Here is a 26,227-nt window from a genome sequence, read left to right on the forward strand (position 1 = left end):
ACAATGCAGACTTTCCCTCTCTCCTTAGGGATGCTGGGCACCCTATCAGGCGCTCCAGGCCCTATGCACAACCCTTAGCAAGCAGTGGTGCTCCAACACCTCGGGAGGGGTTCTGTGCTCCCCAACATTTTAGAGGGAGGAAGGCCTATCTCTCATGCAAAGCAATCTGGCGAACTCTTTTCAGAAATTTTTTTCAAAGCCGAAGCAGCTCAGAGAACTGTATGCTGGTCTCCCCGCATGGCAGAGCCAATTCCTCTAGAAATAGCTTTCTTCCAGAGAACCCACAGTGAGGCAGCTCCCTGCAGATTTTCCTCGAAACTGAGCTACCACCAACAGCACTGTTCTTGCCACTCCCTGTCGTTTCTCTCCACCAGCTCTAGCCTTTAGCTGGGGTAGATTCTGGGAAGAGCCAGAGGCTTACACCTCCTCTCTTCTGTGGTCTTCTGTCTTCCCTCCATGGTCCTTCTCAAGGCTCGAGAGAACCTTCTGTAGCTAGAGCTTCTTCTTAATCTGTGTTCCATCTTCCGGTTTGCTCTGTCCCCCTCAACCCACAGCGCCGTCCAGTGTGTCTCATGCCCTCTGCTCTAGCAGCTCAGTTCAGTTGGTGGAGAAAGGCCGTGGATGGGCTTACTGGCAAGTCATAAGCAAAAGCGTCTGGGGTAAAGTAGCCCCACTTTGCACCTCATCTCACCTCAACCCCCCTGTTGATCTGGGGTGAAGAGATAAACAGTGTTTATCTGCTTAGCACAAGCAAATATTCTCCCGTTATACTGGTCACCAGGGGATTTTAAAAAGAGAGAGTGGGGGGTGGTGGAAAAGCAGCCAACAGAACAAAAGGACTGGAGGGTTCTGGAAGCCGTCACCATCTGGGATTCTTAAACGTTCTGAGAGCACCAGGTTTCTGAGGGACTGCCACGTGGAAAGAGAGGAGATGGGGTGGGATGGGGCAGTGGTAAACAGTAGAAGCAGAGGAAGCACAGAATAATTAGGAACAGAGCCTTGAGATAAATAGTCCATGGTTAAATTCCAATTTTGCCTCTTACCTAGGGCACCTTTCTTAACATCTCCTGCTTCAGTCACCTCCCCCCTTTGCACAATGGGGCTCATCAGACCTACTAGAGATTTTCTATGAAGATTAAATAGCACAGTTGTGCAGAAAATTAGCACAATGTTTGGAAGACATTGAATGGAACCTAAATAGAAAACCTATTCACCAGGTCACATGTACGACATTGTAGAATGGTTTATAGTCTCAAGTTCCCCATACTATTTTTCTTTCATTTTTTTTTCCTAAGGTGATAAAAAAAATTCTCTGGGAGAGGCATCTGGGCATATGCATAGAGTCAGAGGAGCAGCTCTGGCTCTGTGCCTGTTCTTCTGCCTTCCATAGGCAAATGCCAGGTATTGTGCAGAGCAGGTTACGAATGACTCATGTCGCATGTGCCTGCCGCCGCGTCTTTGTTGTTATTACGCTAATGATGATACTTGCTTGATCGGATTGTTGAAGGAATGAAATGAGCCAGCATGCAAAGAGCCCAGTGTCTAACATATAAGCTGGTCCTCAGGAGATGGTAGATGTTTGTCCTTCTTGTCCCCTCAGCCATCACCGCCACCAGCCCTCGAACCCTGCTCCAGAACCGCTCCATCAGGAGACTCGTGGCCATGACCCGGCGCTGCCGTGCCCCTGCCAGTCTCTCTGGCATCATGTTGACTTCTGCGCTGCTAGAAATATATGGTGTTCAGTCGCATGTTTGCAAATGACAGATCATTAAGGAAGCACCGAGAAACTAGGGCAAATCAATACAGAGCACAAATGGCTAAAATCCCCATCAGATGTTCCCATTGTGTTTACTGGTTGCGGAAGATGTTCAGATGTTTGATTTGTATGTTTGTTTTTATGCTAGTTCTATTAAATCAGTTTGCAGCCTGAAGAGTGTTTGCCAGACAAAGAAAGACACATGTGCCGTTTAAGAGAGACCTGAAACAGCTGTTGGCTTCAGACACCTCTCTAAATGTGACAGTTTTTGCTGATGCTAATGCTGCTTTTCATCCTTCACTCCGAAATTTTGTCACTGGGAATATGGATCTTTGCATGCGTGTGCTAGGCTATATCCAACCCACCGGGGGCTATCTGCTGCATAGAAACTTTGTATGTGCACGTGGCACTGTGGGCTTACCCCCTTGACAAAGGGGCCGTTTCCCTGAGGATGAGCCGGCAGTGACTGGAAATAGACATGCCTCTGCTCCAAATGGGATTCGGCAGAGCTCAGGGATGGAGTTCAGGTTGTTGAATGGGATGGAGAGTTCAGGTGTCATCCGGCTATATAGCTCTTCCTGGCTGTGTGAATTTGGACAAGCGACTTAACATCTCTGAGCCTCCATTTTCTCACATTTAAAGTGGGGATGATGAGGATGACTAGAGAGGTGTACCTAATGCCCGACTTACAAGCTCCTGATAGCTATTAGCTCTTACTATTGTCGCTTTCCCTACCCTCATCTTTACTTGGCATTTGAAGAAACACTATTCACAACTACACCCCCCGCCAAACTCTGATTCCCCCTGGGGCAAGGTTAACCTCCACATCGTGGCTCTCACCATGGCCTTGGCCCTCCGTAAGGGCTCCAGTGTCTAGCCAGGACCCACAGCAGCATGAGCAGTAGAGAGACTACAGAGACAAATACCATCCCTGGGGTGTGCACGTCTGCCGAGTACAGGATGCACAGAGCCGTCCCTGCCGAGACTGGCGTTCTTTGTTCAAAACCACACCTTTGCACTCTATTTGCATATTTATATATATTCGCATCTGTACTGCATCTCCCTCAACTCCTACAGCCTTTGTACAAAACACCGACCTCTGCAGAGGCTGCCTGATGTCTCAGCATCAGCATTGGGGTCTTACCCTCCCAAATGCCTCTGTGACTCTGGGGAAGTCACTTTGGTTTGTAGGCCTCAGTTTCTCTGTTTTCAGAAAGAAAGGCGGTATGTCCAATGAGTAGAAACAGATGTCAGTCCTGCTCCTTGTTAGCTCTCTTGCTCTGGACAGGCTATCTGATCCCTCTAGGTTTTATTTTCTGCATCCGCAAAAGGAAGCCACCACAGCTTGCCTCATAAATGTAAGGATTAAAAGAGCTAACAGACACAAATCAACTTGGCCTCATGAATGGTAGCTCTTCGTGTTTGTTCTGTGAGCCGTGGAACTTGCTTCTCTGATGGACCGTCTTGGGCTGTTGCTGGCCCCAGGTTATTAAACTCCTTGGTGCTCACTGGTTCATCCTTCCCTTGGCCCTTACACCCATCAGTAAAGTGGAGGTCAACTGATTATGAATTGCACGGAGAGCTGGTTGACCTTGCACATGGTGCTGACCTGACTCACCGGGGCTCCTGGCCTGTGGCTGGGAGCGGTAGGTCCTCTTGCAAAAACTGAGGGAGTTACCTCATTACCGACAGTGGCTCTGCCCAGAGGCATCCTCCAGCCATGATCCCTTGCTGAAGTGGCAGGTGAATCACAGGATTCCCGGAGAGCATTTTCCACCTGACTGGCAGTCCCACAGACCCACGGAGCTGCCGCCTTGGCTGAGAGATGCCTGCTCAACCCTGCTCGGCTGGAAAACAAGAATGTCCTTGGAACTTCTCAGTCAAGGCAGCTGGCCCCGAGTCTGCTGCCTCCATGGGTGGCTGGATCTGGGAGCTCCCAGACTCCAAGACCCGATGGCTTGCTCTTGTGCCTTACCGTGAGCCAGCCGGGCCGCCATCCAGCCAGCCTGTGCCCATGTGCCCAGCAGAATATGCTCCCCGCCCCCTCCGGCGGGCCACAAAGGCTTTCCTAATAGACCGTGGCAGTCTCATTTGTAGACTCTATTCATCCAGCAGCCAAGAATGATCCATCCTGATGCTCCTCTCTCCTCCCACTCACCCTTCCCCCCCGCCCCCAACCCTTCCTTTGGCCCAGAGAGTGATTTGTCTGTGTTATGGGTAGGCCTGACAAACCATTCCACATTAGCGGCCGAGATGTTGTTTGAAATGGGAAAATTGCTGGCAAACTGCTCCATTAGCGGTTCCAGTAACAAATACTCTCTTCCCCCAATGAAGATGAGATCGCAGAGGCACAAATTAATACGGCTGTCTCCCCGACTCTGCAGCGGGGATTACTCTTCAAGATGAATGGGCTCATCCCCGCCAGAAATGCACCCACTAGATGTAGCCTCCAAGGGAGCCACTTCCGCCCGTCTGTTCCTTCTGCTCCCACCATCCCTCTCTGCACACGCTTTTTTGGGCGTCTTCCCAGCCGAGGGTTCAGGGAACATCCATGCCAGATGAGGAGGTGATGAAAATATCCGTGCCTTGGAGAAAAGGGAGATGGACGAGGAGAGGCTGAGTCCTTAGCCGAAGCCAGGGCATCCCTCATCCCTTCTAACAGAGGGAGACCTATGGCCCACCACACCGGTTCTTGGTGACAGGAAGTCATCGAAGAAGCAGGAGAGGAAAGCATTGAGATGCTCACTTGTTCCCCGTGGCTCCTTATATTCAAGGGAGTTCTGGGCCCTGGGCCTGTAGCACTTCTTATTCTGGAGTCCTAGGAGAGGAAGCACTTCAGTAAAGTCTATAAGGTGGTAACGCCACGGATTCTAGCAGCAGCCTGGAGTGGGGGGTGGTCCAGCTGGAGCCTCTAGAGCCCTCAGGGTGCCAGGGAGCCATTTTGATGGCTGTCAGGCTAGAAGCCTAAAGACTTGAAGGCCGTTTCTCCAGCACATTAGAATAGCCCATTGAAAAACCCCAGAAACAAATATCTAATGTTGTTATATACTGTATATCATACTCTTAAAAACTAATCAATCGGTTATACCTTAATTAAGAAACCAGAAGTGAAGTCAGCCATTGTCACTTCTGCCTGTTTGATCCCCCTGTGGCAGGGGGATTGAGTCTGTAACTGAAAGGTGACATGCTTCTCTGGCCAATGGGCATTGCTAGCCCACGGGTCATTTCTTCTTTTTCCCTTTATCCCTTTGACTTTTTCAGCACTCTGGTGCTACAGCTTTTTGAAGAAGGCCTCTGCCTTCAAAGATGGTTTATAAGAAGCAAGAGCCAGAATCCTCAATTACTTTTCTAATTTTTCCAGAGCCCATTAGATCCTGGGACGGGTGCTCCATCCACCAGAACACGAGTTTCTAGCTTTCACATGGTCTTTGCCTGGTGTTCTGGATGTGTGTGATGAGAGGGACCATCCTGTCCTCGAGGCCCTCAGCCACCCCCTGTAGACAGGTGGGTGGTTAACTGACTCTTCTCTGCTCTGTTTCTCAGACGCCTGGAACAGAACTCCATCAGATCCATCCCCGCTGGAGCCTTCACCCAGTACAAGAAGCTGAAGCGAATGTGAGTTTTCCCTGGGGGGAGACAAGGCCGATGTTTCCATGTGGGGGGTGATGTGTCCTGGTTCATGGGCAAGCTGCCCAGCGGACAGTCTGCGTCACATTCTTCTTGGAGAGGTCATGGTCGGACCTGGACTGCTGTCTGAGATGGAGAGGTGTGGCTCACGAGCGCTGCTTTCAGATGCTGAGGTATACGGATTTAGACACTTCAGAACTCAGGGTCTCTCCAGCTAGAGCACAGTAAGATCATCCGGGTGAGAGGTGGAGCCCAGCTGGCTGAGAAACCCATACCACCATGTGGATTGTCCTCGCTTTCCTGATGTGGACCTGAAGTAGGAGTGTCAGGAAGGCTGGGACAGTGGCCTCGTGTCGGTCTCCAGCGCCCTAACCGACATGTCCACAGCCACGCACACACTCCTCTAACAGAGAGTGAGCGTCTGCCGCGTGCAGGAACCGCAGGGTCTGTGGACAGAGTGTGCGCTAAAGCCAGGTCAGCTCTCGTGGAGCTTACGTACCGGAGTGGGAGAACACAGGAAAGAAACAAATACCAGAAATCAGTAAGCACTGGGAAGTAAAACTAAGGAAGGGCCCACAGAGGCCTCTCCGTGCAGGTGACCCAAATGAAGGGTGGGAATGAGGCGCTCTCAGGAGAGAGCGAGTGAAGAGCCCTGGGGAGCATATGCTGATGGTTTGCAGAGCAGCAAGGAGGACTGGAGGGTGAGGCAGTGGTGGGGATTGTGGTGGAAGGTAGGTACGTAGGGGCCAGACCCTGTGGGCCCTTTAGGCCATGGTAAGGGCTTTCTGTCTTTCTAAGTGAAATAAGAAGCCTTGGGCCCTTCCTTATCCTCCAAGCACATATATCTTGCCTGTGATTATCCCCACCATCCCCGTTACCACTGCGTCCAGGATCACTGCCACCCCTGTACCCTATCAGTACCCGGGGGACAACAACACTGCTGTTCCTTCCCTACCACAGCGCCGCTGACAGCATCAGGCGTCATGGCCCTCATCCCCCCCCCCATGGTGGCACCATCATCACCAGCACCCTTCCCCAGCCTGTGACTGCCCTGAGCCCCGCTCTGTGAGTCGCTCAGACCAGGGCGCTCGGAAGAGAGCCTAGTGGGATTCAAAACCGGTCCAGCCATTGCCAGCGTAGATATTAAGAATCTGGGAAGAGACACCTTTCCCTTGGCCGGGCCGCGAAATCATTCATCGTAGTCCGATCATCAAAATGCTGTTTTCATCCCCGTTCCTCACCCTCTCTGGTCCCCACAGAGGAAGAAAGAACAGGTAGAAATACGCACCGACCGATCTCACGTCCTTCCGCTGAAGGCTGATTCTTCGGTTTCCCTGGAGTAGGAGGGCCTCCATGAAAGAGGTTAAGTGTGTGCTGACTTCTTTATGTTAAAAATAAACATCCCCAAGAAACAGTGGCATTGGTAGGCTTTACCGTACAATCTTGGGAAGGCAACTTCCCTTCTCCCTGGAAATCCAAACCAAACAAGATTTTCTCCTGGTACAGTTCCAGCAGTAGAAACCAACATAATGAGCTCGCCCCGGGCACGGACTTTTCACCCTCCCCTTGGCAGCATTCTTGCTGGAGGAGCTGTATAAATATAGGCCTTAATATTTAAAACCTTGGGCCATTAATCTCCTGGTCTCCCTGCTTCCCCAGCTCACTCCATACCGCCCCCCCCCAATTCATTTTTAAAGCCTAGCTTGATTATGCAGCCAGATAGTAATTTCAGTGAAAAATGACAAGTTCAGTCACTGCCCCAACCTATATCTCTTGCATGATTTAAGTTACTGCTCTAATTTTTTGTGAAGTCCAGGTAATTTAGAGCTTGGCTATGTTTTACTGTCCTTTCTTCATCCCATTGGAGTTGCCATGATCTGTGCATTCAAAATTCATAAGACCTTCTCAGTCACGATCTGGGAAGGGAATTTAATTTTTGATCACTTCTGATGCTACTGATATTTATTATGATGCCCTTTTTTTCCCCCAAGGAGATGGCGGTGGGGAAGAGAGACCACTTAAAAATTTCTCTGATTAACAGAACTTTACAAGCCAAGACTGGAGTAGGATGGTTTGGGAGAAGTAGGGCCCCTGGTGAGAATGGATTTTAAAACCCTAAGTGTGAATTGCTTCTGGGTATACATAACCACTCTCTCTAACAGATGTTTCCCCTCAACTAAACATGAACCACACCCTCCTCTTACCTCTAATAACAAAACAAAACAAAAAAAGAATTGTCCTGGAAGGGATGACTTTATGCCTATTTCTCATGGCCAGCTTAGTATAAAAAGTGTTTCCAGGTAAAAACTAGTATCACAGTAGAGAAGCCACTTATGAGGAGAGTAGAAGGCCATAGAGAGGAGCCCCTGGTCTTCCAGGGCTGGTTACCTGGTGGCGCTGGCTAACGGGAGCCACAGCTGTGTGGTTTGGCCAGAAAGGTGTGTTCTTTCGTTTCTTTCTCCTGTTTCCATGCTCTTACATACAGTAGGATTCCACAGGTGTCAGCCCTTGCTAGAGTCCCACAGCTATGTCCCCTACTCTGAGCCTTGCCAGCAGGGAATTTGCCACCTTGGTTCTGAACCATCTGGAAAGTCCACTGCCTCTTAGCGACCCAGGCTGTAAGCCCTGGGACACTGGGGTATGTCTGAGACCAACCAGATTGGAAAGCACAATGGCCCAAAGGATGACCCTGGCACCATGTGCATGGGAGTCACGGGAGATGGGCTATGCATGCAGATTCCCAGCCCCCTTCCCCCTGCTGGCCAGAGCAGACTCCCTGGGGGTGCACTTTAGTAAACACCCTAGTGATGTTTGAGAACCGCTGACCGAGAGTGACCCAGACTCCGGGAGGCAGCTCAGGGCCACCTGCTGTGGACCTGGAGGAGTCCAGCGTGGAGGTCAGTGAGCAGCAACAGCCTTTCCCAGCCTGCCTTCTGTCCAGCGCCACTGCCTAGTGTACCCATCATTGGGAAGCGAGGGGAGACCTGAGGTGCCAAGTACATAGCTGTGTCAGGTCACCTGTGACTCTGGGTCCTTCACCTGTTCAGGCTGCCATTTGCTTTCTGCAGAACTAAGAACTAAGATGAAGTGACCACCAGGGGCAATTCCCAGCTGAACTAACACTAGTCCACTTATGTTCCCCATCATCTCCAAGACCACCAGATATCCCTCCCATGCTACAGAGCAGAGCATGTCCGAAAGGCCAGCTGTGGCCTGAAAACCACTTGGCCCCAACGAGGCTAAAGCGGAGGGTTCCTCCCCACCCCGCTGTTCCAGAACTTCTTCCTGCAGGCTAGAGGTCTAAGGAGCTTGAAGGGACATCCCATGATCAAGAAGACAAAAGAGAGCCCAAAAACAAAATGAAACAAAACCCCAGGCTCGCTCAGCAGGCTGACGGGAGCACGGACCCCACGTGCTGGCCTGACGTGCCTTGCGAGACAGGCAGGCGGAGGGCGAGCAGGAGTGGGATAATCCTGGGCATTTGCTTGTTAAGACCCTTCTACAAAAGTGGAGCGCCAGAGAAAAGCCTGGTGTAAACTGACGGGTTTGTGAGCACAATCTGCGGATTTGTGAGAGGCGATCTTGCCAGCTAAAGGGATAAGCTCGACAGCTGTGCCTAAGAAGCCTTAACCTGTGAAATATCTTTCAACTTACTGGCTTTGGAACCAGGGAGGGAAGGGAGCGGAGGCCTAGGAAAGGTGGCTGCGCAGCCCTTTGAAGGCTATTAGAAGGAGGGGAGAAACAGACCCGGGGAGTGTGTTTCAGAGGCTGGGGGCAGGGTGTCTGGCCTCGCCAGAGGCAGTCGCTTAAGTTTCTGCTTAGATGTGCTTTCTTCTCCATACTCCCTCGTCTCCTCCTTGTTGACCCTCCAAGACCCCAGCTCTCTCTCTCCCACACAAAAGCAAAGACCCATTGATTTCTTTTGTTAAAGGAAAGAACTGGAGAGGGGCACTGTCTCTGGAAACGGGAACAGCTCACCTTCCAATGACAGGAGCCCAGGGGCCAAACTCAAGCTAAGGACTCACAGAAAGTCTTCAGCCTCAGTGAGGTGCCATTAACAAGAACTAGAGGCTGGAGGCTCGGAAGTCACTGGGCTGCAGGAAAGGGGCAGCCTCTGGGCTCCAAGGAGGAGCCGGGTCAGGGCCACTCCTCACGCAGCCTCCTGCTCATCCCCGCTATCCCCCAGCCCTGGACATCACTCCCCTGCTGCCCACCCCACCCCCACCCTGGGCTCATGCCCTGCCAGTGACAGATCCACATCTCAGAGCCATCCCGTAAGAATCTTATGATTCTCACGTGACCCGGAGGGTGCGCCGAACCAGACAGAGACTTAAGTCACCGCTCAAAACCTCTTTTCAGGTCAGGAAGGAAAGATCACTGGGGAGGTGAAATGACTCAGAACAACACGGGGAAGGAAATCAGCATTGGCTGAGGCATGCGACAAGAAGATGCATGCCTGCACCCTGGCCCTCGTTTGGCCTTTGTTTATGCTGTAATTGCTTGGTAATGCCGCAAGGCCCCGGTGTGCCCGGGTGCGGTCTTCCCTACCAAGGGAGGGCTCACACGGACAAAGCTGAAGTCAAGATGCGGAGGGTGAGCATTCTCTGAAAGCCAAGAAAGAGTGAAACAAATGTATCGTATTTCATCAAGACACAGTTGAACTGAATGGTCTTTAAGCCCTTTTTCTTGTACTAGGAATAAACTGATTAATTCTCACCATTTTAAATATCTGAAGTGCTTGATTCAGAACTAGGAATGACCGTTTCACACCTTGGAGCTGTGTTCTCAGACTCTCCCATTAATGTGTTTTAGAGACATCAGCAAGAATCAGATATCGGACATTGCTCCGGATGCCTTCCAGGGTCTGAAATCACTCACATCGCTGTAAGTGGGGAGCAGAGTCGCGTGGGGGTGGGGGGGGCGTTGGCAGTGCGAGAGGGATGTGTATATTTCAGGAGGTGTTTATCAAGGCTTTATGTTCCCTTACACACTTGTGGCAACCTGGTAAAAGAAACAAATATTTCTTCAGGGGAAATTGATCTTGGGGAATATTTCTACAACCAAATGCATTATTTTTATTGATTAAGTGCCCAGCAGCCTTCCCAGTTATTGGCTTCTAATTCAAATGCATCTTCTGCTCTACCCGCACTTCCCCCTCCCTCCCGTGTGCCTCAGCAGGGCTCTCTGGGGAACTGGAGAGACAGAATGGCAATGTATGTTTATGACCAGTGCACCCATTTTGCCCATCTGTGTGACCTTGTCAAGGGAGAAGCTAATTTTCTTCCCCTGATTTTCAGGCTTTTTCTCCAAACCAACCTCACGGCCTTTGTTCTGAGTAAGCATCCCTCCCATCCTGGAAGGCCTTCTTTTCTTGGATATTGCAGTCCTAGGGCAGCCTCCTGGGTGGAGCCACAGCCTCGCCCACTGAGGACTCAGAGACCCACAGGGGCAAGAAGGCGTGGAGCTTTGTCCTGATTCTGTCAGTGACTCACCTGTCATGTGGCACAGGGGATGCCCCTTGAGTCTACTGTATATTTTCCCATCAGACAAAATGGGGATGGGGCTATCTTTCCTGTCTAACCCACATTCAGAGGTGACCATGATTAAAATAATTGGCAGTACCTATGAAGCCCTAAGGGTGTGCCAGGGGTCTTGCAGGTTTCGTGCTCTTAACAACCTAAAACAGAGACTCCATCCTCATTTCTTTTACAATAGAAGGAATCAGGTGATCTAAACTCTACATAAACAGGAATATTCTTTATTTTTTTAAAAGATTGTATTTATTTATTTGACAGACAGAGATCACAAGTAGGCAGAGAGGCAGGCAGAGAGAGAGAGGAAGGGAAGCAGGCTCCCTGCTGAGCAGAGAGCCCGATGCAGGGCTCGATCCCAGGACCCTGGGATCATCACCTGAGCTAATGGCAGAGGCTTTAACCCACTGAGCCACCCAGGCGCCCCATGAACAGAAATTTTTACCTCTCTTGATCCTGGCTGAATCTCTGGCACCTTAAACAGCACCTGGTTTATAGTAATTACACAAAAATAAAGTTTGTCGAATAAGTATAATTATCCAAAGTCCATGACTGGGAGAGGCAGGATTTGAACCCAAGCAGTGCGACTCCAAAACCCGTGCCCTCAATTCTTGTGCGATGCTGACTCCCCAGATAATGTGAAAAATACGCACTAAGACCCAAGAAAGGTATCATCAGTTGATATTATTTGTATTATTGGATGACCCGCCCACTGAGTAGGGGCGAGGATGCTCAGAAGCAAGCTGTTGAGGCTTCGCTTCTCTCTGCAACCTGCTTGCTTAATTTATGAGTAGGCAGGTAACAAGATACACATTTTCCCCCACCTGGCCCCATCCCACTGGGAAGGGGCTGAGGACAGGGAAGTCTCTTGATTCAGCTGTTGCCTGCTGCTTGCAGAGTAAATTAGTTTCATTTATCGAATAGAACATCTGGCTGGGATATCAAAGACAGGATTGTATGTGAGATTAGTGTCTGCTTATTGTGCTGAAGATCACAGAGGAGCAGAGAGAGAGAGGCTCCGTGTGCTGCCAGGATCCGATCCCTGCCCCCCTACCCTCCCATTCCCCTTATCTGGCTTCCCTCTGCTAGAACTTGGGCACAATCTGAGGACTGTGAGATGCTTCTGGTCCTGCAGGGGGGAAAAAATTCAAAACCTGGTTGCCAAACATGAAATTGGCATCTCACTGGCCAGTGTTGAAATATACTGGGACCGTAAGGGAAGTGCCTCTCACCTCTAATTTATGCATTCATGCATTCAAGTAGAGGCCTGCTAGGCACATAGCATGTGACAATGAGCTGGATAGACAAGACCCTTGGTCTCGTGGAGCTTGGAACGCAAACACACCCAGCCCAGACTCAGGAGTGGCCAAGCTAACTAAAAGGCAGGAAAGCCTTGCCCATACGCATTCATTTGTTTAAACAAATACTGTGCTAGGCCGTGTCAGCTCTGAGCTCTAGGGAGGCGCTCCAGCCGTGAGCTCCAGCCATGAGCTCGCCACACGTCACCACATGGAACCGACATTCCAGGGAGCTGAGAGGTAGAGGCACAGAAAAATGTTTAAATAAATGAATACAGAAATAATAGAACATAACCTAAAGAAAAGTGATGAAGAAATAAAAACAGGGTGACAGGTGGTAAAAAAATAATAATAATAATAATTAAAATATTTAGGAGAAGCTTCCCAAGGAAGGGATGTGGTCCCTCAGACCTGAAAGGTGGGAAGAAGGCAGTCAAGGAAAGATTTGAGAGCAAAGCCAGGTGGGTTTACTCCCAGAATGCTCCAGGGTAGCCCCACAGCCCTCTCCAGTCTGCCGGAGAGTGGTTTGACCCACCAGGTTAGAGCTGTCCCATCTGGAGGGATGATGGGTTATAGGAGAATGCCCTGCCCCAAGTCCCCGGTCCCACCACCCCACCAGCTGCTGCTACACCAGAAGCTTTGACATCAGCTGAGATGAGCAGACAGTGATGCTACAACGTTTGGCACAGAGAGCGGTGGGACGTTAATATGAATTACAAATGTGAGTCTGAGCCATCATGCTGACTTTTATTTACTCATTAATTTGTTGAAACATTAATGAAACACACCCGCCGGCTGAGTGAGACACTTTTTCCCGGTGGCGTCTGGAAAACGGGGCTTGGCTTATCGCTCCCATTTACTATTTCCTCATCCTAATATTTTGTCTTCTCAAAGACGTGGAACAGCCTGGATTTGAAGTCTGAGTGGGGATTGAATATTGTACCCATTCAGTGTACTTCAGGGCCCAAGAGGGAATTGAAAGGAAAAAAAGAAAAAAGAAAAAAGCTCTCCCCGCTCAGTTTCCTCCAGACCGAGAGAAGCAGGCTGTGCCACGGAGGAGAGCGGAAAGAGGCCAGCAGTGGCCTTCAGCGCCTATGCAGAGGGCCAACCAGACACCCTGGGCGCTGGGCCAGAGAGGCTGACTGCAGAATTCTCCCCCAAGCCCCATCCCCCCACCAAGTTTCAGAAGGCCATGAACAAGAGACACAGTATGAGGGACCCTGGAGGTGTGACGGAGAGAGGGGTAAAAGAATTCAGAGTCTCTTGGTTCCTGCAGCTCAAAGAGGGGCTGGAGCGCAGGGGCATTGCTCCGAGGTCACAGTTCCTTGCTCTCCCGTGTTTCCCAAGAGCCAATCCTCGACCCAGCAGTTTCTGTGCCACCCGGATAGGACCCCAGATCCCCAAAGCCCCGTCTGAATGGATGATTAAGGAACTCCGCTCAGGAATTCCTAGGATGCAACGGGATATTAAAAGGAAATGTTCTCTAGGCTGGGCTCAGCCTGATCAATACCCATTGAAGACAAGAAGACACGGGGCTGACCAGCTTCCTACACGTCTTATTTACTGCCGAGGTGTGAGTTATACTAGCCGCTCAGGGAGACACTACAGAGGGACTGCTGCTCCCTGTTGTGGTTTATTGAACTGGCCTGCCCAGGGGTGAAACAGGATAGAGCCCATTTCTCCTTGCCTCCCACACAGCCTGCCTCTCCAGCCCCTGGTGGCACTCGCCCACTGTGCCCCTGGTAAGGAGCGGGGCTGAGGCCGGCCGGAGAAGAAGATGCTATGAGAAACCCCACCCACCCACCCGCTGGAGTTGGCCGAGGTGGTGGCCTCTACGGGAATGAGTCCCAGTGGCCTTGCCTCCACAGTGACCGCGCTCTTCTCTGCTCTGTTGCAGGGTACTTTATGGCAACAAGATCACGGAGCTTGCCAAGGGACTCTTTGATGGACTGGTATCCCTACAGCTGCTGTGAGTAGGCCCCTTGTCACTGTGTATGTCTTGGGGACTCTGCAGGTTCTTCTCTGTAAACTTCGAGCCACACACTGTACAGTTCTTTTGAGTTTACACATACCAAAAAGAAAAAAAATCTGAGCTGTCCACCCCACACCTCTGTCACCTCTTTTTGGTGGAAGGAAAACCAGGGAGTTGGCAGAGGGAGGCCAAGGTCAAAGTAAACAAATCTAAATGCTGTAGCTCAGGAGCCTGGCCTGGGCATGAGTCACTGACCACAGATCTGGGGGCTCAGAATGTAGCCTGCGTTGAATCTACAAGGGGCAACGTCTTGCAGGGGTGAGCTAGGAAAGTAGGGAACTAAAACACTGACACACCATATTGCAAGAAAGCTGCGGGGGAGCTGCTGTCAGGCATGTGACCTTGAAGACGGGTGGGGGAGGGGTGGTGAAATAATTATACAGAAGAGGGTAATCCGTCACCAGTGCGACTCTTTCTTGCTAAGATGTGGCTGAGGGGGGATGTGTTTATTTAATTTAAAGGAAGATTTGTTGCCTCGAATTTTAAGCTCTGGGATTATTTATTTGCAATTATTTCATTCTGGTCATTTGAGCTTAAATGTTTGAAGAAGATAATTGGACTCTGATAAGGAGAGGAACTTAGCTGGTCCTGTATTTAAAGATATTATGATGGGGGTGAGTTATCTCTGGTCTGTGATGTGGTAGTGTGGCGTGTGCGTGCGTGTGCAGTGGGTGTCAGTGTGTGTGTCTGCGCGCACACTTCCTTGCCCGCTCGGTGACCATCGCAGTTCCTGGGAGTTGATCTTGAGTATCCTGGGAGCACTGGAGTAGACCAAGGTCTCAGGGAGGTAAATGACCTGCCCTTGGGCACACAGCAGAATCAGCGTGGAGCCTGGAGAAGTCGCTCAGCCCCCTGAGTAGAGTGCCTCTGAGGGCAGACGAGTGAGCAAGTGGGTGCCTGTATCTTTGTAAAACCATCTCCAAGTCACAGGCAGTGAGGAAGGGACCCCCCAGGTCCCCGCGTGCAGTTAAGCAAACCTGACGGTAGGCGTTTGTGGACCAGGGAGTCAAGCTGGTCTCTGGCTGGAAGGGAGGCCGGAGGCTCGAGCAGAGAGAGGAAGGTTGGCAACACTTTCTCAGGGTGATGCCCAAAGACTCTTCAAGGAAGAAGATGTGAGAATTTTCTTCAGTCTTTCCCTTTCCGCATATTCACTCCCTACCCTTCCTGTGTCCTGGAAGACTCGGGTCTGGACAGGTCCTCGCAGGACCACGCAGTCAGGAACATAACGCCCGGTGGCTGCCCCGGCCTGATGGCCGTCTGTGAGCAGTCGTCGGGTTTGTTGTAATGAAGTGGCAGGAGAGGGAAGGAAGGTTCCGGGTCTTTTTGTCTGTATCCCCCGTCACCTCCGTCTCCACGTCCGTCTCAGTCTGAGTCTGTGTGGGCATACGGGTTTTAAGTCCCCCGCCCTCAGGTGAGCCTTGAAGGCTGTTAGTTAACAATGACACGCCAGGGCTCTGCGGGGAGCTGGGAGTTTCACAGATGGTGTCCTTTGCTTCTAGCAAAGAAGCTGTAAGTTACAACCACCACCATCAACTAGCTAACTATAGCTATTAATGCCTGGAAAGAAGTGTAACAATAGCGTGGGCCTTGAGGGAGATTTTGGGGTGTTGTGTTCCACTGGGCTGGGGTGAATATCCCTTTACAATCAGCATGTCTGATGCAGCATGTCTGATCGGGAAAATGCCCTTGCATACATTAAGGAGAAACCTAGCTTGCATCAAAGTGCCTAGCCCAGGGCATTGCTTGTTGCAAAGATCAATAAATGCATGGGTTGGGGGAGGGGATGCATGTTTTTTAAAAAAGGAAATGTCTCCCAGCTTGGAGCTGACAGCAGTGATATTAATAGAACTCGTAGGACTTTGCAGGGGCAGGGAAGGCAGCTCTAGTTCAATCCCACCACAATTTTGAGCAGATGGAATGGAGTAGTTGGGAGCAAAGACAAAGCATCCCCCTCACACGCTCCCAAAAGTTGACACAACTTAGGAGGGCTTGCTTTCCAGAAAGAAGCAGCAGCCACCGCCTGTCATTGGGCTTTGACCTGCTGCTGAGCAGTTGGAAAGCACGGCCTGATTAGATCGAATTTAGCGTCCAGCCCACTGTAGATTGGATTTCTCCTTGTTAGGCTGGAGACACTCTGATAAGAAGGCTCTGATTAGAATACCCTGGTAGTCTGGGTAATTTCCTCTCCTTTGACTTCAAGGCTTTTTGCAAGAGGTTTGTGTTTATTTTTCTCTCTCCGTTTCTCAAATTATTGGTACATCACAAAGTCAAGCTGTCTCTGCGGTGAAGTGATCCCAGCTCTTTCCTTCCTGGCACTTGTGAGGCTGCCTGTAGCAAAGTGGGTACATTGAGTTGTCCTGCCTGCACCCCCTTGTCCCATTTCTCCACCAAAGAAAAAAAATTTTTCAGCCATCCCACCAAATTTGCCCCATCCCTGGGTCGTCCTCCGGGTCAATTTCTTCATAGCTTGGTTCCAGCAGATGGCCAACACTAGGCCATCTTGGGCTTCCAAGTTTCTCAGAAGCTGCCACAAATGGGTCTATGTGGAAAAGCTTCATAGTAAACCCCTAAACCCAACGCCCTGTCCTCTGGGTGTCAGCCTCAAAAGAGTCACCTCCTTTAGTTTAAGTCCCAGAATCCTAGAGGTCAAAGGAACTTCGGGGCTCCAAGCACAGTCTTCTACCCAGCTGGTACAGAAACCCCTGCCCCATGCCCTCTATGACATAGCCCACCTGTTCTTACTGGTGGTGTTTGCAATGCGTCATCACTGTGTGCTGAGAAGCTTAGGAAGCTACCTTTCTTATACTAAACCTCAGTAATGGCTTCTGGGAAACTCAGAAAAGGCTATTCTCAAAGTCTTCGAATGTTTCAAAATAGCTAGTATGTCTCCCTGTAATTCATCCCAGACAGGTTCGGTTCTTGCAGACACTCACCAGGGGGAGCATGTGGTGGTCTATCAGCTTCCCTCTTTAGAACAGACAGCTGGGGAGCAAGCCCAGTGCCCAATGGGACCTGAAATATGTTTAGAGACTCCCTCCTAAACCTCTGAGAAGTCAGATATCCCGCATGAAGACATCTCAGAAGCCACGGCTAGGACAGGATATGCCACTGCACATATGCTCCCAACTCAAGGGATGGAGGCAGCTGGATGACCAGAGAGATGACCTGTCCTCTTGTCCGGGGCTGCACCTGTCCCCTTCCTCACCAGAAACTTAGAATCAGTATTTAGGATGCTCCTGTTCCTGTCCATTCCCCTGCCTATCCAGGCTCCTGGGTTCCTAGGACATTAGCCAATCAGGTGCCCCCAGATCCCTCATGTTGTAGCTCAAAGGTCAACCTCTCCCAAAGCAAGAAAAGCCATCAGCATGTCTCTAGAACCATCACTTTCTCTTCTGACAGACAGCCGCCAGTTGTGCTGCTTCAGCTTCCCCAGGGGAAAAAAAAAAAAAAGCATTCACTGATTGCGTGGCCTGCATAGAAGTCACCTGAGTGGGGTGGGCCATCATTTGAGGCAGAAGCTTTCATGTAAATACTGGCTGTGATCGATGTTAAGCCTGCCCCAGGAGGTCTTAAACCAAACCAGACTGTCTTGGGGCTGGAATAAGTTAAGACAACCCAGGCACCTGTTGTTTGATTTTCTTGGAAAGCAGACAAAACCATTTGAGAATCTTGGAGTTTGCCAAGCAACATGCCAATTACAGGGCAGTAAGCAAAACTCCACTCCCGTAGCTCACTTTTCCTCACCAGCTGCTTCTCAAGTAATATCACTGCTACTAATAGTAGCCGCTAACATTTACTGACTACTTACTATGCTCCAGAGCCTGTACTAAAGGAGTTTGACGTGCTTATATGCTTCTCTAATCCTTACAACAATGCTAAGAGGAAGGTGTTGTTGAAAGGCCCATTTTATGGATGAGGAGACTGAGGCATTGAAGGATTAAGGAACATAGCCATCGTCACTCAGCATGTAAGTGGCAAAGCATTGGCACTCAGGCAGTCTAATTCTGGAGTCCATGCCAGAGACTTCTGCTTCAGCCGCAGTCCCAAGCAGATCTACAGAGCTAGTTTGGGGATCCATGGAACATTCCTCACTGGCTCACGCCAAGGAGGAGGTGCCGCTGAGCTAACTGTATCTCGTTCCTTTGGCTGTGCCTCAGTATCAGTCCTGGGCTGCTGTCTCCCTGGGACTTCCTCCAGTTCCTTGACATCCTGCTAATCCCATGAGTGGGCTCAAAGATGCTGCTTGTCCTTAAAGACTGGGTCAAGGCAAGATGAGAACTCTCCCCTGCTGCAGAAGTAAATTTGTTTTTTGATGCACTCCTGAGAAGTGCTGTTTCCCCTTTCTCTTGTACCTGGGGCTTCCCAAGGAAGGTCATCAGGGAGACTGAAAGTCCGGGGTCATCCCATGCTTGGTCATCGAGTGAATAACTCACCCCTCTTAAAGGACCAATTAGCAAGCAGGAGGCAATGGAAAGGCGATTGACCACCCTAGTCACTGTTAAGGAAGAGGGGGAGCCAAGCCAGGTCCCACTAGGCAAGGCCTTTGACCTCCAGAGAGCCAGTGATGGCTTCCCTGTCTGGTCCCTCAGTCTCCACTTCCCTCTGCTTGAACCCTCTTTCTAGAGTCATCCTGTGTCTGTGGACTCCAAGGAGGTCCTGTTTCTCAGACAGGCCACCTGCTGGCATTGCTACATTTGCAGTTTCCCTCCCATCAGGAATCACCATGACAACCCACAGCTGGTGACCAGCAGTGCAGCCATGATCAGGAGAGAAGGAAACAGTCCCCTTTGTCCTTAGTTGGGCCTGGGAGGGCTCCTCCTGTTTCCTCGCATGGGCGTTTAGCCCCACATGGCCCAGAGCAAGACAGGGCAAGGTTAGACACTCTTGACCTCTTAGCCCTTGGAATCACCTGGCTCCTCTCCGGGTCTGCTTGCAGTAGGTTCCTGAAGGTCGGAGCAAATCCCCCACATGATACGGTAAGGGTGAGAGCATAATATTTGTTCTAAGGCAAACGAGTGAGATAAAGAAATTCAGGATGGTCGGAGGTTAATTCTGGAGAAATTAAAAGAAAAAAAAGAGGAAGAGATTAAGGAGGGAGGCTTGACTCTGTGCCCAGCAGCTTCATCAGAGGTCCAAACTACCTCCCCAGATTGGTGTCCTCGCTAATAGTTTATGCCCGTGTATAATAGTGGTAAATACTTTCAGGGAGAGCTCTTCTAAGAAGGAACCGTAGAAAGGGCTATGCCAGGCCCTTGCTGGTACCATCCTTCCCCTCCTGTGTATCTGCGTCTGAGTGTTTATGAGACAGAAAACTGACTCCCCAGCCTTGCGTTAGGAAAAGGGGACCCACAAAGCACCACCCCCCACCCTGCCCCTCAAGGCAGGAGCCTGGGCCATCTTCCTGTCCCATGGTCTTTCCTGCAAGGGTTTTGCTTATTTCCAGGAAGGGGGTCACTACTCTTTCTTGGCACCAGTTTTCTGAGAAAACCTTGCACTGTGGGGTCTGAAACATGCTCAGGGCATTTCCCGACAAACACCACAGAAGTAGGGAGGGATAATGTCTCCGCTGTCCTGCCACAGACCCGTGGGCAGGTGTGGAGATATAAATGCCACCCAGAATGTTAGCTCCGGGCCACTGAATCAACACGTGGACTGCCGGAGTGCCAAGGTGATTTTTAATGCGATTTATCAGTAAACCCAACTCCAGATGTTCGTGTTTTCCAAACCTTGCAGCAAAGGCCTATGAGCTCGATGGGACTCTTCCCTGAGGATATGTGGGCAAGGACAGGGGCAAACACTGGGGGCTCAGTGGCCTTCTGTGTCACTGGCTTCTTTAGGGAAACTGGGGGTGGTGGGTCCTCTTCACCGATCAGGGTGGACCTCATCTCCCTGCTGTGGTTCTTTCTCCTGTGCTACCTGGGCCTTGAAGGAATGAAGCTGCCAGCTGCTCCCCATGTGGAGAGCAGCTGGGACTTCTGTGGCCAGGCCAGGCCGAGTCCCCTAGCAGAAGGACCTGAGTCACAAGGCCCTCCTGAACACAGACTCAGGGTATTTCACCCCCCACCCCACCCCCAAACACACACATACACAGACACTCTCTCTCTCTCTCTGTGGTTCTCAGTGGCTTGCTTCCAGCCTTGCCTTTTCTGAAGGCAACAGCTCTGGAAAGGATTATCTCTCAGCAGCGTCGTTACGTTGGTTAGTCAGGTGGCTGAGTGCTAATACCTCTTGACACGGAACATATGGGAAGCTGAACGTGCTCCGAGAAGAGGGGCGGCCGAGGGCCTCGTTAGGGCTCATGCTGGAAATAAATGTAGAAGGCGATATCCGTGCGCTCCCACTCTCCTTAATCTCCTCTGAGGGGAGCATGGCTCTTTTTGTTTTGTTTTATTTTATTGCAGAATCATCACAAAGTCACAAAGTCTGTGGGAGCTTCTACGGAGAACATTCGGCCACCTCCTCCAGAGGCATTAGGTGATTCCCCAGGCCCCTTTGTGGGCATCAGGGTGGCACCTAGGTGGGAGCAAAGTCTTCGGGCTGAGATAGCTTGGGTTCACTTCTCAGCCTACACTTACTAGCTGTGCAAGTTTGGTCACTGGTACTTAAGCCTTCTCTGTCCTAGTGATGTCATCGGTCACACAGAGATGACACTCGTCCTGCAGGAGAATGTGTGGAGATGCATGAGTTCGTGTTTGTAAGGGCTTTGGAGGGTACCTGGCTGAGCATCGTGCTTTGTTACTGGTAGGGTCATGTGGCCCTGCTCTTCGTCTGGCCTGACCATCTCAGCCCCCTCTTCTTTTGTTTATGAGACCTCTGAGGCCCTTTGGAGGTGGGCCTGGGAGCAGGTAGCTCTGGGAGCAGGTGGCCCCACAAAGTGGTTCAATATGCTTGGGGGGGAAATATTTATGAGCATGGTATGCCCCCAGCCCCTGATTCCCTGGATCCAACAGACTAAGCTGGGATGAAGTCAGGAGGTCAAAGTTATGAGTTAGAGGCAAGCTGGAGCTTCTCATCTTTTTTTTTTTTTTTTTTTTTAAGATTTTATTTATTTATTTGAGAGAGACAGCGCATGAGGGGGAGAAGTCAGAGGGAGAAGCAGACTCCCCAATGAGCAGGGAGCCTGATGCGGGACTCGATCCTGGGGCTCCAGGATCATGACCTGAGCTGAAGGCAGCCGCTTAACCAGCTGAGCCACCCAGGCGCCCTGGAGCTTCTCATCTTGCATGAGGGACACTGTTGTCTCTGGCTTCAATCACTGCCCCCTGATCTGCCCAGGGTGGAGTGAGAATTCAGGGGAGCCATGCATACCAGCTCCCAAATCAGCATGTGGTCAGTGATCGCTGGGCAATGGGAACCCTGCTTTGTACATGTGTGAGCCCCTCGGTGAAGAACCAGCCACTTTGTGCCAATGGCAATTTAGTGAGTGTTCCAAAGAGTGTCCCATCTCTGACAGCTTGCTGCCACGTCCTTCCTAAGAGTTGGCAGGATTCCTGATACCTCTACACAACCAAGAGGCAAGGCCTATGTCCACCTGGTGCATTCTATGCCCGGGTACATTTCCAAGCTAGCAAAAACAGCCACTCCCAGAGTCAAGGAGCACCCTCCAATGGGCACAGAAAAGACAGTTGGATATTATATGGTGGAAAGAGTTGAAGTCTGAAGTCAGGCTGACCCTTTACTTATCACTGGATGACCTTGGTCAAATCCGTCACCACTCTGACCCTCGGTCTCCTCTCCAGCCAAGTGAGGACAATCCTAGTGCCGCACAGAGTGGTATCTCTAGAGATGACACTGTGTTTTCAGTATCCGTCCACCGGCAGCTCCACGGCTGCTCCTCAGAGGGGGGTGATGTCATGGGACAGGACAGATGGAGCAGCCTTGAAGGAGAAAGAGGGAGAACGAGTCCCTCCAGTGGAATACTGAGAAGGCCTGTCTTCAGGACTTCTTAGGGAAGTGCTGAACCCCATTCCAGATAGCTACTACCTCTTTGCTCTATCCCAGTGTGTTTTCTTAATTCCCCTCCAACTCTTGTCCGCGTACCAGGTAGCTCGGAGGTCCCCCCCGTGGAAGGCAGATGGAGCTGAGGTAGCCACCAACCTTCCTCTCAAAGGACAGAGGCCAGGACAGGTTGTGAGATCTTGCTGGAGCTAGGGATCAGCAAGGCTGTCCCCAGCATCTAAATCTGGATAAGCAACTTAATTTTATCTCTCCCTGCACCTACGTGTCTTGCCTTAGAGGCAGGCATCCTGGGAGAGAACGAGTGACCAGGACACTGCCCATCTGCATTTCCTCATGTGCTCAGTGCCTCATGCTGTCTTTGCCTGGTCATTCCGCCAGCCCGGCTTGTTTGATGCCTCCGGTCTTGGCGCTAGCATCCCACACTAAAACATCTAGAAGCAGCAGGGAACAAGAAGCCTCAGTAGTTTCCCATGAGTGAGGAGGGCCAGAGTAGCAGGCCACTGGGATACCCTTTCAAGGCAGGTCCAGGTCACCGCGGGCACTCGCCCTGTGGGCCTCGTCCTTGTCCAACGTCCAGCATTCCCCAGAGCAGCAGCCGGGCTCGCTCATCTGCACGAGGGTCCCCAAAATGAGTGCCCACTTAGGAGAGATGGGAGAAGAAACTAGTGAAAGGTACTATAGGGACCAGTGAGGACTGTGGCAAAGGGGACAGCGGTCCTATCTAAGGGGGACGGCCACTCCGTGGCCACCTCTAGGGGATGCAACATTACTAGAGCTGCTTAAAAAAAAGTTTTTTTCTAAAGGAAATAGAAATCTGATGTGTGTGTGTGTGTGTGTGTGTGAGAGAGAGAGAGAGAGAGAGAGAGAGATTTCCTGATTTTAAAACACTGGGAGGGTAAATAAACAGATTTGCATGTGGGATGTTGTAAGATCTTGTGTGTGTGTTGGGGTGGGGGGGTCCCTCCTCAGACCATCAGACCTTGACTTGGTCTCTTTCCTGAATTGTTCAATGTTTCCTAGCAAAGTGATGTCCTCAAAAGGCCCTGAATATCAAGGTTTGGAACACATCTCTCACCACATACTTTATTCTTCTTTGTAAACAAGCAAACCAGATACAAACAAGCCTGTGTGACGGGTCCGTTCCCTCCCTGTGGGTGCTCGGCCGTGATGGGTCCCCCCAGCTTTTCTCCATGGTGCCCTTCTTGGAGAGTGACCTTGACTGAAGTGTCATACACAAAGCACAGGAAACTCTTGGGGGCCTGCCACCAAGGAGATAGACAGATGGGTGGGGTGTATAAGACATTCATAAAGAAGAAAGTGCACCCTCCAGAGACCTCAATTCTTGTAACTGCCTCCAGCATGCTCCCTGGCAACACGTGTGACCTTGACCAAGCCACCACACTCTCAGCCTCCGTTTTCTCACCTATACGTAGGAGGCTGGCCCCTGCCCATCTGCCCAGGTTACCGTGGGAACAATGGGATGCCAGGAAAGCACTTTGGAAAACAAGAAAAGTATTCTAGTAGTGGGAGCTTTCCTCCAGGAGGACATCTGTGTGAACCCTTGGGACTCTGCCCACTATTAGCCAGATTAAACAGGCATTTTTTCCCCCTTGTCGCTGCTGCAGCTGCCTGCCCACACACAGGCTGCAGGGGGCCCACTGGGAGGACGGGCCTGCAGCAAGGGAGCCGTGGCACAGATGACGGGGCTCCCGTGGGCAGCCTCGTCATCACCAACTCCAGTCCCCCTGGACCCTGGTGTCTGGGCCTCCAGAGGCAAGCCAGCCCACGACGAGTCTCCTGGGCCATTCCCACATGGGAGAACACTGAGCCAGCCTTGAAAAGGGAAATTTGAAAAAATTTAACATTTTTACTGGTTAGTTTAGTTCTCCCCATCCTCTCTTCAATCCAAGAGGGAATGAGAACTGGTTTTACACCAGTTAAGAGGGCACAACTAGTCGGTCTAACATTGTAAGGGAAATTCTTAGGACTCAGATTTTCTTGACTTGCCAACCCTGTTCTGGAGGATGCTCCTAGAAGCCTCACAGCATCCCCTGTGCTGGACCAGAGCTTTTCTGGAAAGGCAGCTTCCTCTAGTGCTGCTTGTTTGTTTGCTTGCTTATTTGTTTTTGGTGGAGGGAGGGGTCTGAGGCTCTAAACCAGGGCAGATGGGTGCCTCCCTCACCGGATTGTGGCCCCCTGGAGTTGTGGATGGGGTTGGGTGTATTTCTTAGTCACTAAGAAGCACTAAGAAGAAAGGGAAGAAAAGAGATGTCATTTGTGCCATCGGGGCTTCTAGTCGTCATAGGCGGGAGGTAAATGATAAGCAGCAGTGAACGTCCATCACAAATCGAGACGCTTGCTACGAAGACAGTAAACTGGGCTATGGGACACCATGGTGGGGAGCCTGGGGGCCTTTGCTGTGGGATGAGGGGATCGGGGCCGGGCTCTCCGAGGAGGTGACATCCACACTGAGACCAGAGGAGGGGAAGGAACCGCCTGATGAAAGTGGGTAAAGAGTGTGTTCAAAGGACCTGGGGCTAAACGCTGTGGGGTGTTTGAGGAACAGAAGTGTCATGAGCGTGTGGGAGGAACAGAAGTGTCATGAGCGTGTGTACGTGGGTGAGAGGGACGGGGCAAGAGGTCAGGTCACACGAGGTTCCATCCGCGTGCGTGCATATGTGCACACACATCAAAGGGAGGATGCTCACCCATGGGTGTATTTTCTGGGAGATCGCACGGCCTATAACCGCCATCAGATTCCAGCGGGACCCGTGGTTCAGAAGCACTCCAAGGAGTTCTCTGAGTCAAAATTGCCCTTCGTCAATCAACACAAGCTTTAGCACGATGGTGCCCAGTGATTGTTTTTGCAATTCCTGGAAGCTCCGCATTCTAAAGCAGAAAGGAAAGCATGGCCATGCTGTTTCCAGCCTCCCCCCGAGGGCACAGGGAAGGCTCCAGGTGACGCAAGCACCCATGCTAAGTGGTGTACAGGTGCCCAGATGTGTGTGGAGTTCCAGGGGCCACAGGGATGCAGGAACACCCCCCCACCCCCCACCACCCACTCTCAGCAGCAGGGGCCGTGGCTGTAAGGCGCACGCGGAGTCTGTAGCCTGTCACCTGTGGGCACAGCCTTGCTCCACAGGGAAGTGGCAGGATTACTGAGTCACTGGCCTCTCTCCTGCTTGCAGCCTCCTCAATGCCAACAAGATCAACTGTCTGCGCGTGAACACATTTCAGGACCTGCAGAACCTCAACCTGCTCTCCCTCTATGACAACAAGCTGCAGACCATCAGCAAGGGACTCTTTGCCCCTCTGCAGGCCATCCAGACCCTGTGAGTACACCCCCGCAAGTGGCAGCACGTGCCCAGAAAGCAAGTGACCCCAGATGCCCAGACACACGGAGCATCCCAGAGAAGGCAAAGTGAGCATGTCCAGGAGGAGGTCCAGAGCCTGCGGTGAGGAAGGACTAGTAACAGTGGTTCTCACTCACCCCTACCGAGCACTCCCCTGGTACTCCACACCTTGCTGAGGACTTTCCCCTGTAGTCAGAACTTTAGGCCTCAGCAACCCTTTGAGGTAGGTGCTGTTATGATCTCTCATTTCTCTGTGAGGAAACCAGGGCACAGAGAGGTTAAGTAACTTACTCAGGGTTGCACAGCTAGTAAGAAGCAGGATATGAATGGCAGAGTTGCACCTCCTCTGCTCTCTTAACCACTGTGGCCAGTGTATTCTGAGCTGGCTCCGTCTCTGCTGATAGCCCAGTCCTGTCCCCCTCAAAAACCACCCCACCACCCACCCTGCAAAACCAAAGCTCTGGTGCAGGCACTCGGAATATTTCCCCTCCATCCTCAGGGAGCAATTCCCCACTCCTGAGCACTGCAGATGTTCCTAAGTCACCCCGTCAGGTACAAGACACGCAGGAAGATCTCAGCCCAGCCTGGGCCTGACCTCGAACCTGGGACTTCTGGACACCTTCCAAGTCACCTGGCACTTCCGCGTAGACAGAGGCAGGTGCTGATAAGAG

The 26,227-nt window shown here is 51.2% G+C and overlaps 1 protein-coding gene across 1 annotated transcript in view; it reads left to right on the forward strand.

Moving 5' to 3' along the window:
- Positions 1 to 26,227, forward strand: part of SLIT3 (slit guidance ligand 3) — a 589,888-nt gene that overhangs the window by 473,613 nt on the left and 90,048 nt on the right. The window contains exons 10-13 of the mRNA XM_032334904.1: positions 5,300 to 5,371; positions 10,196 to 10,267; positions 14,110 to 14,181; positions 25,392 to 25,535. Coding sequence (XP_032190795.1) covers positions 5,300 to 5,371; positions 10,196 to 10,267; positions 14,110 to 14,181; positions 25,392 to 25,535 — 360 coding nt within the window. The remainder of the gene's footprint in view (positions 1 to 5,299; positions 5,372 to 10,195; positions 10,268 to 14,109; positions 14,182 to 25,391; positions 25,536 to 26,227) is intronic.

The sequence above is a fragment of the Mustela erminea genome, chromosome 3 (genome assembly GCF_009829155.1).
Source record: "Mustela erminea isolate mMusErm1 chromosome 3, mMusErm1.Pri, whole genome shotgun sequence".
In the NCBI taxonomy this organism is placed as follows: domain Eukaryota; kingdom Metazoa; phylum Chordata; class Mammalia; order Carnivora; family Mustelidae; genus Mustela; species Mustela erminea.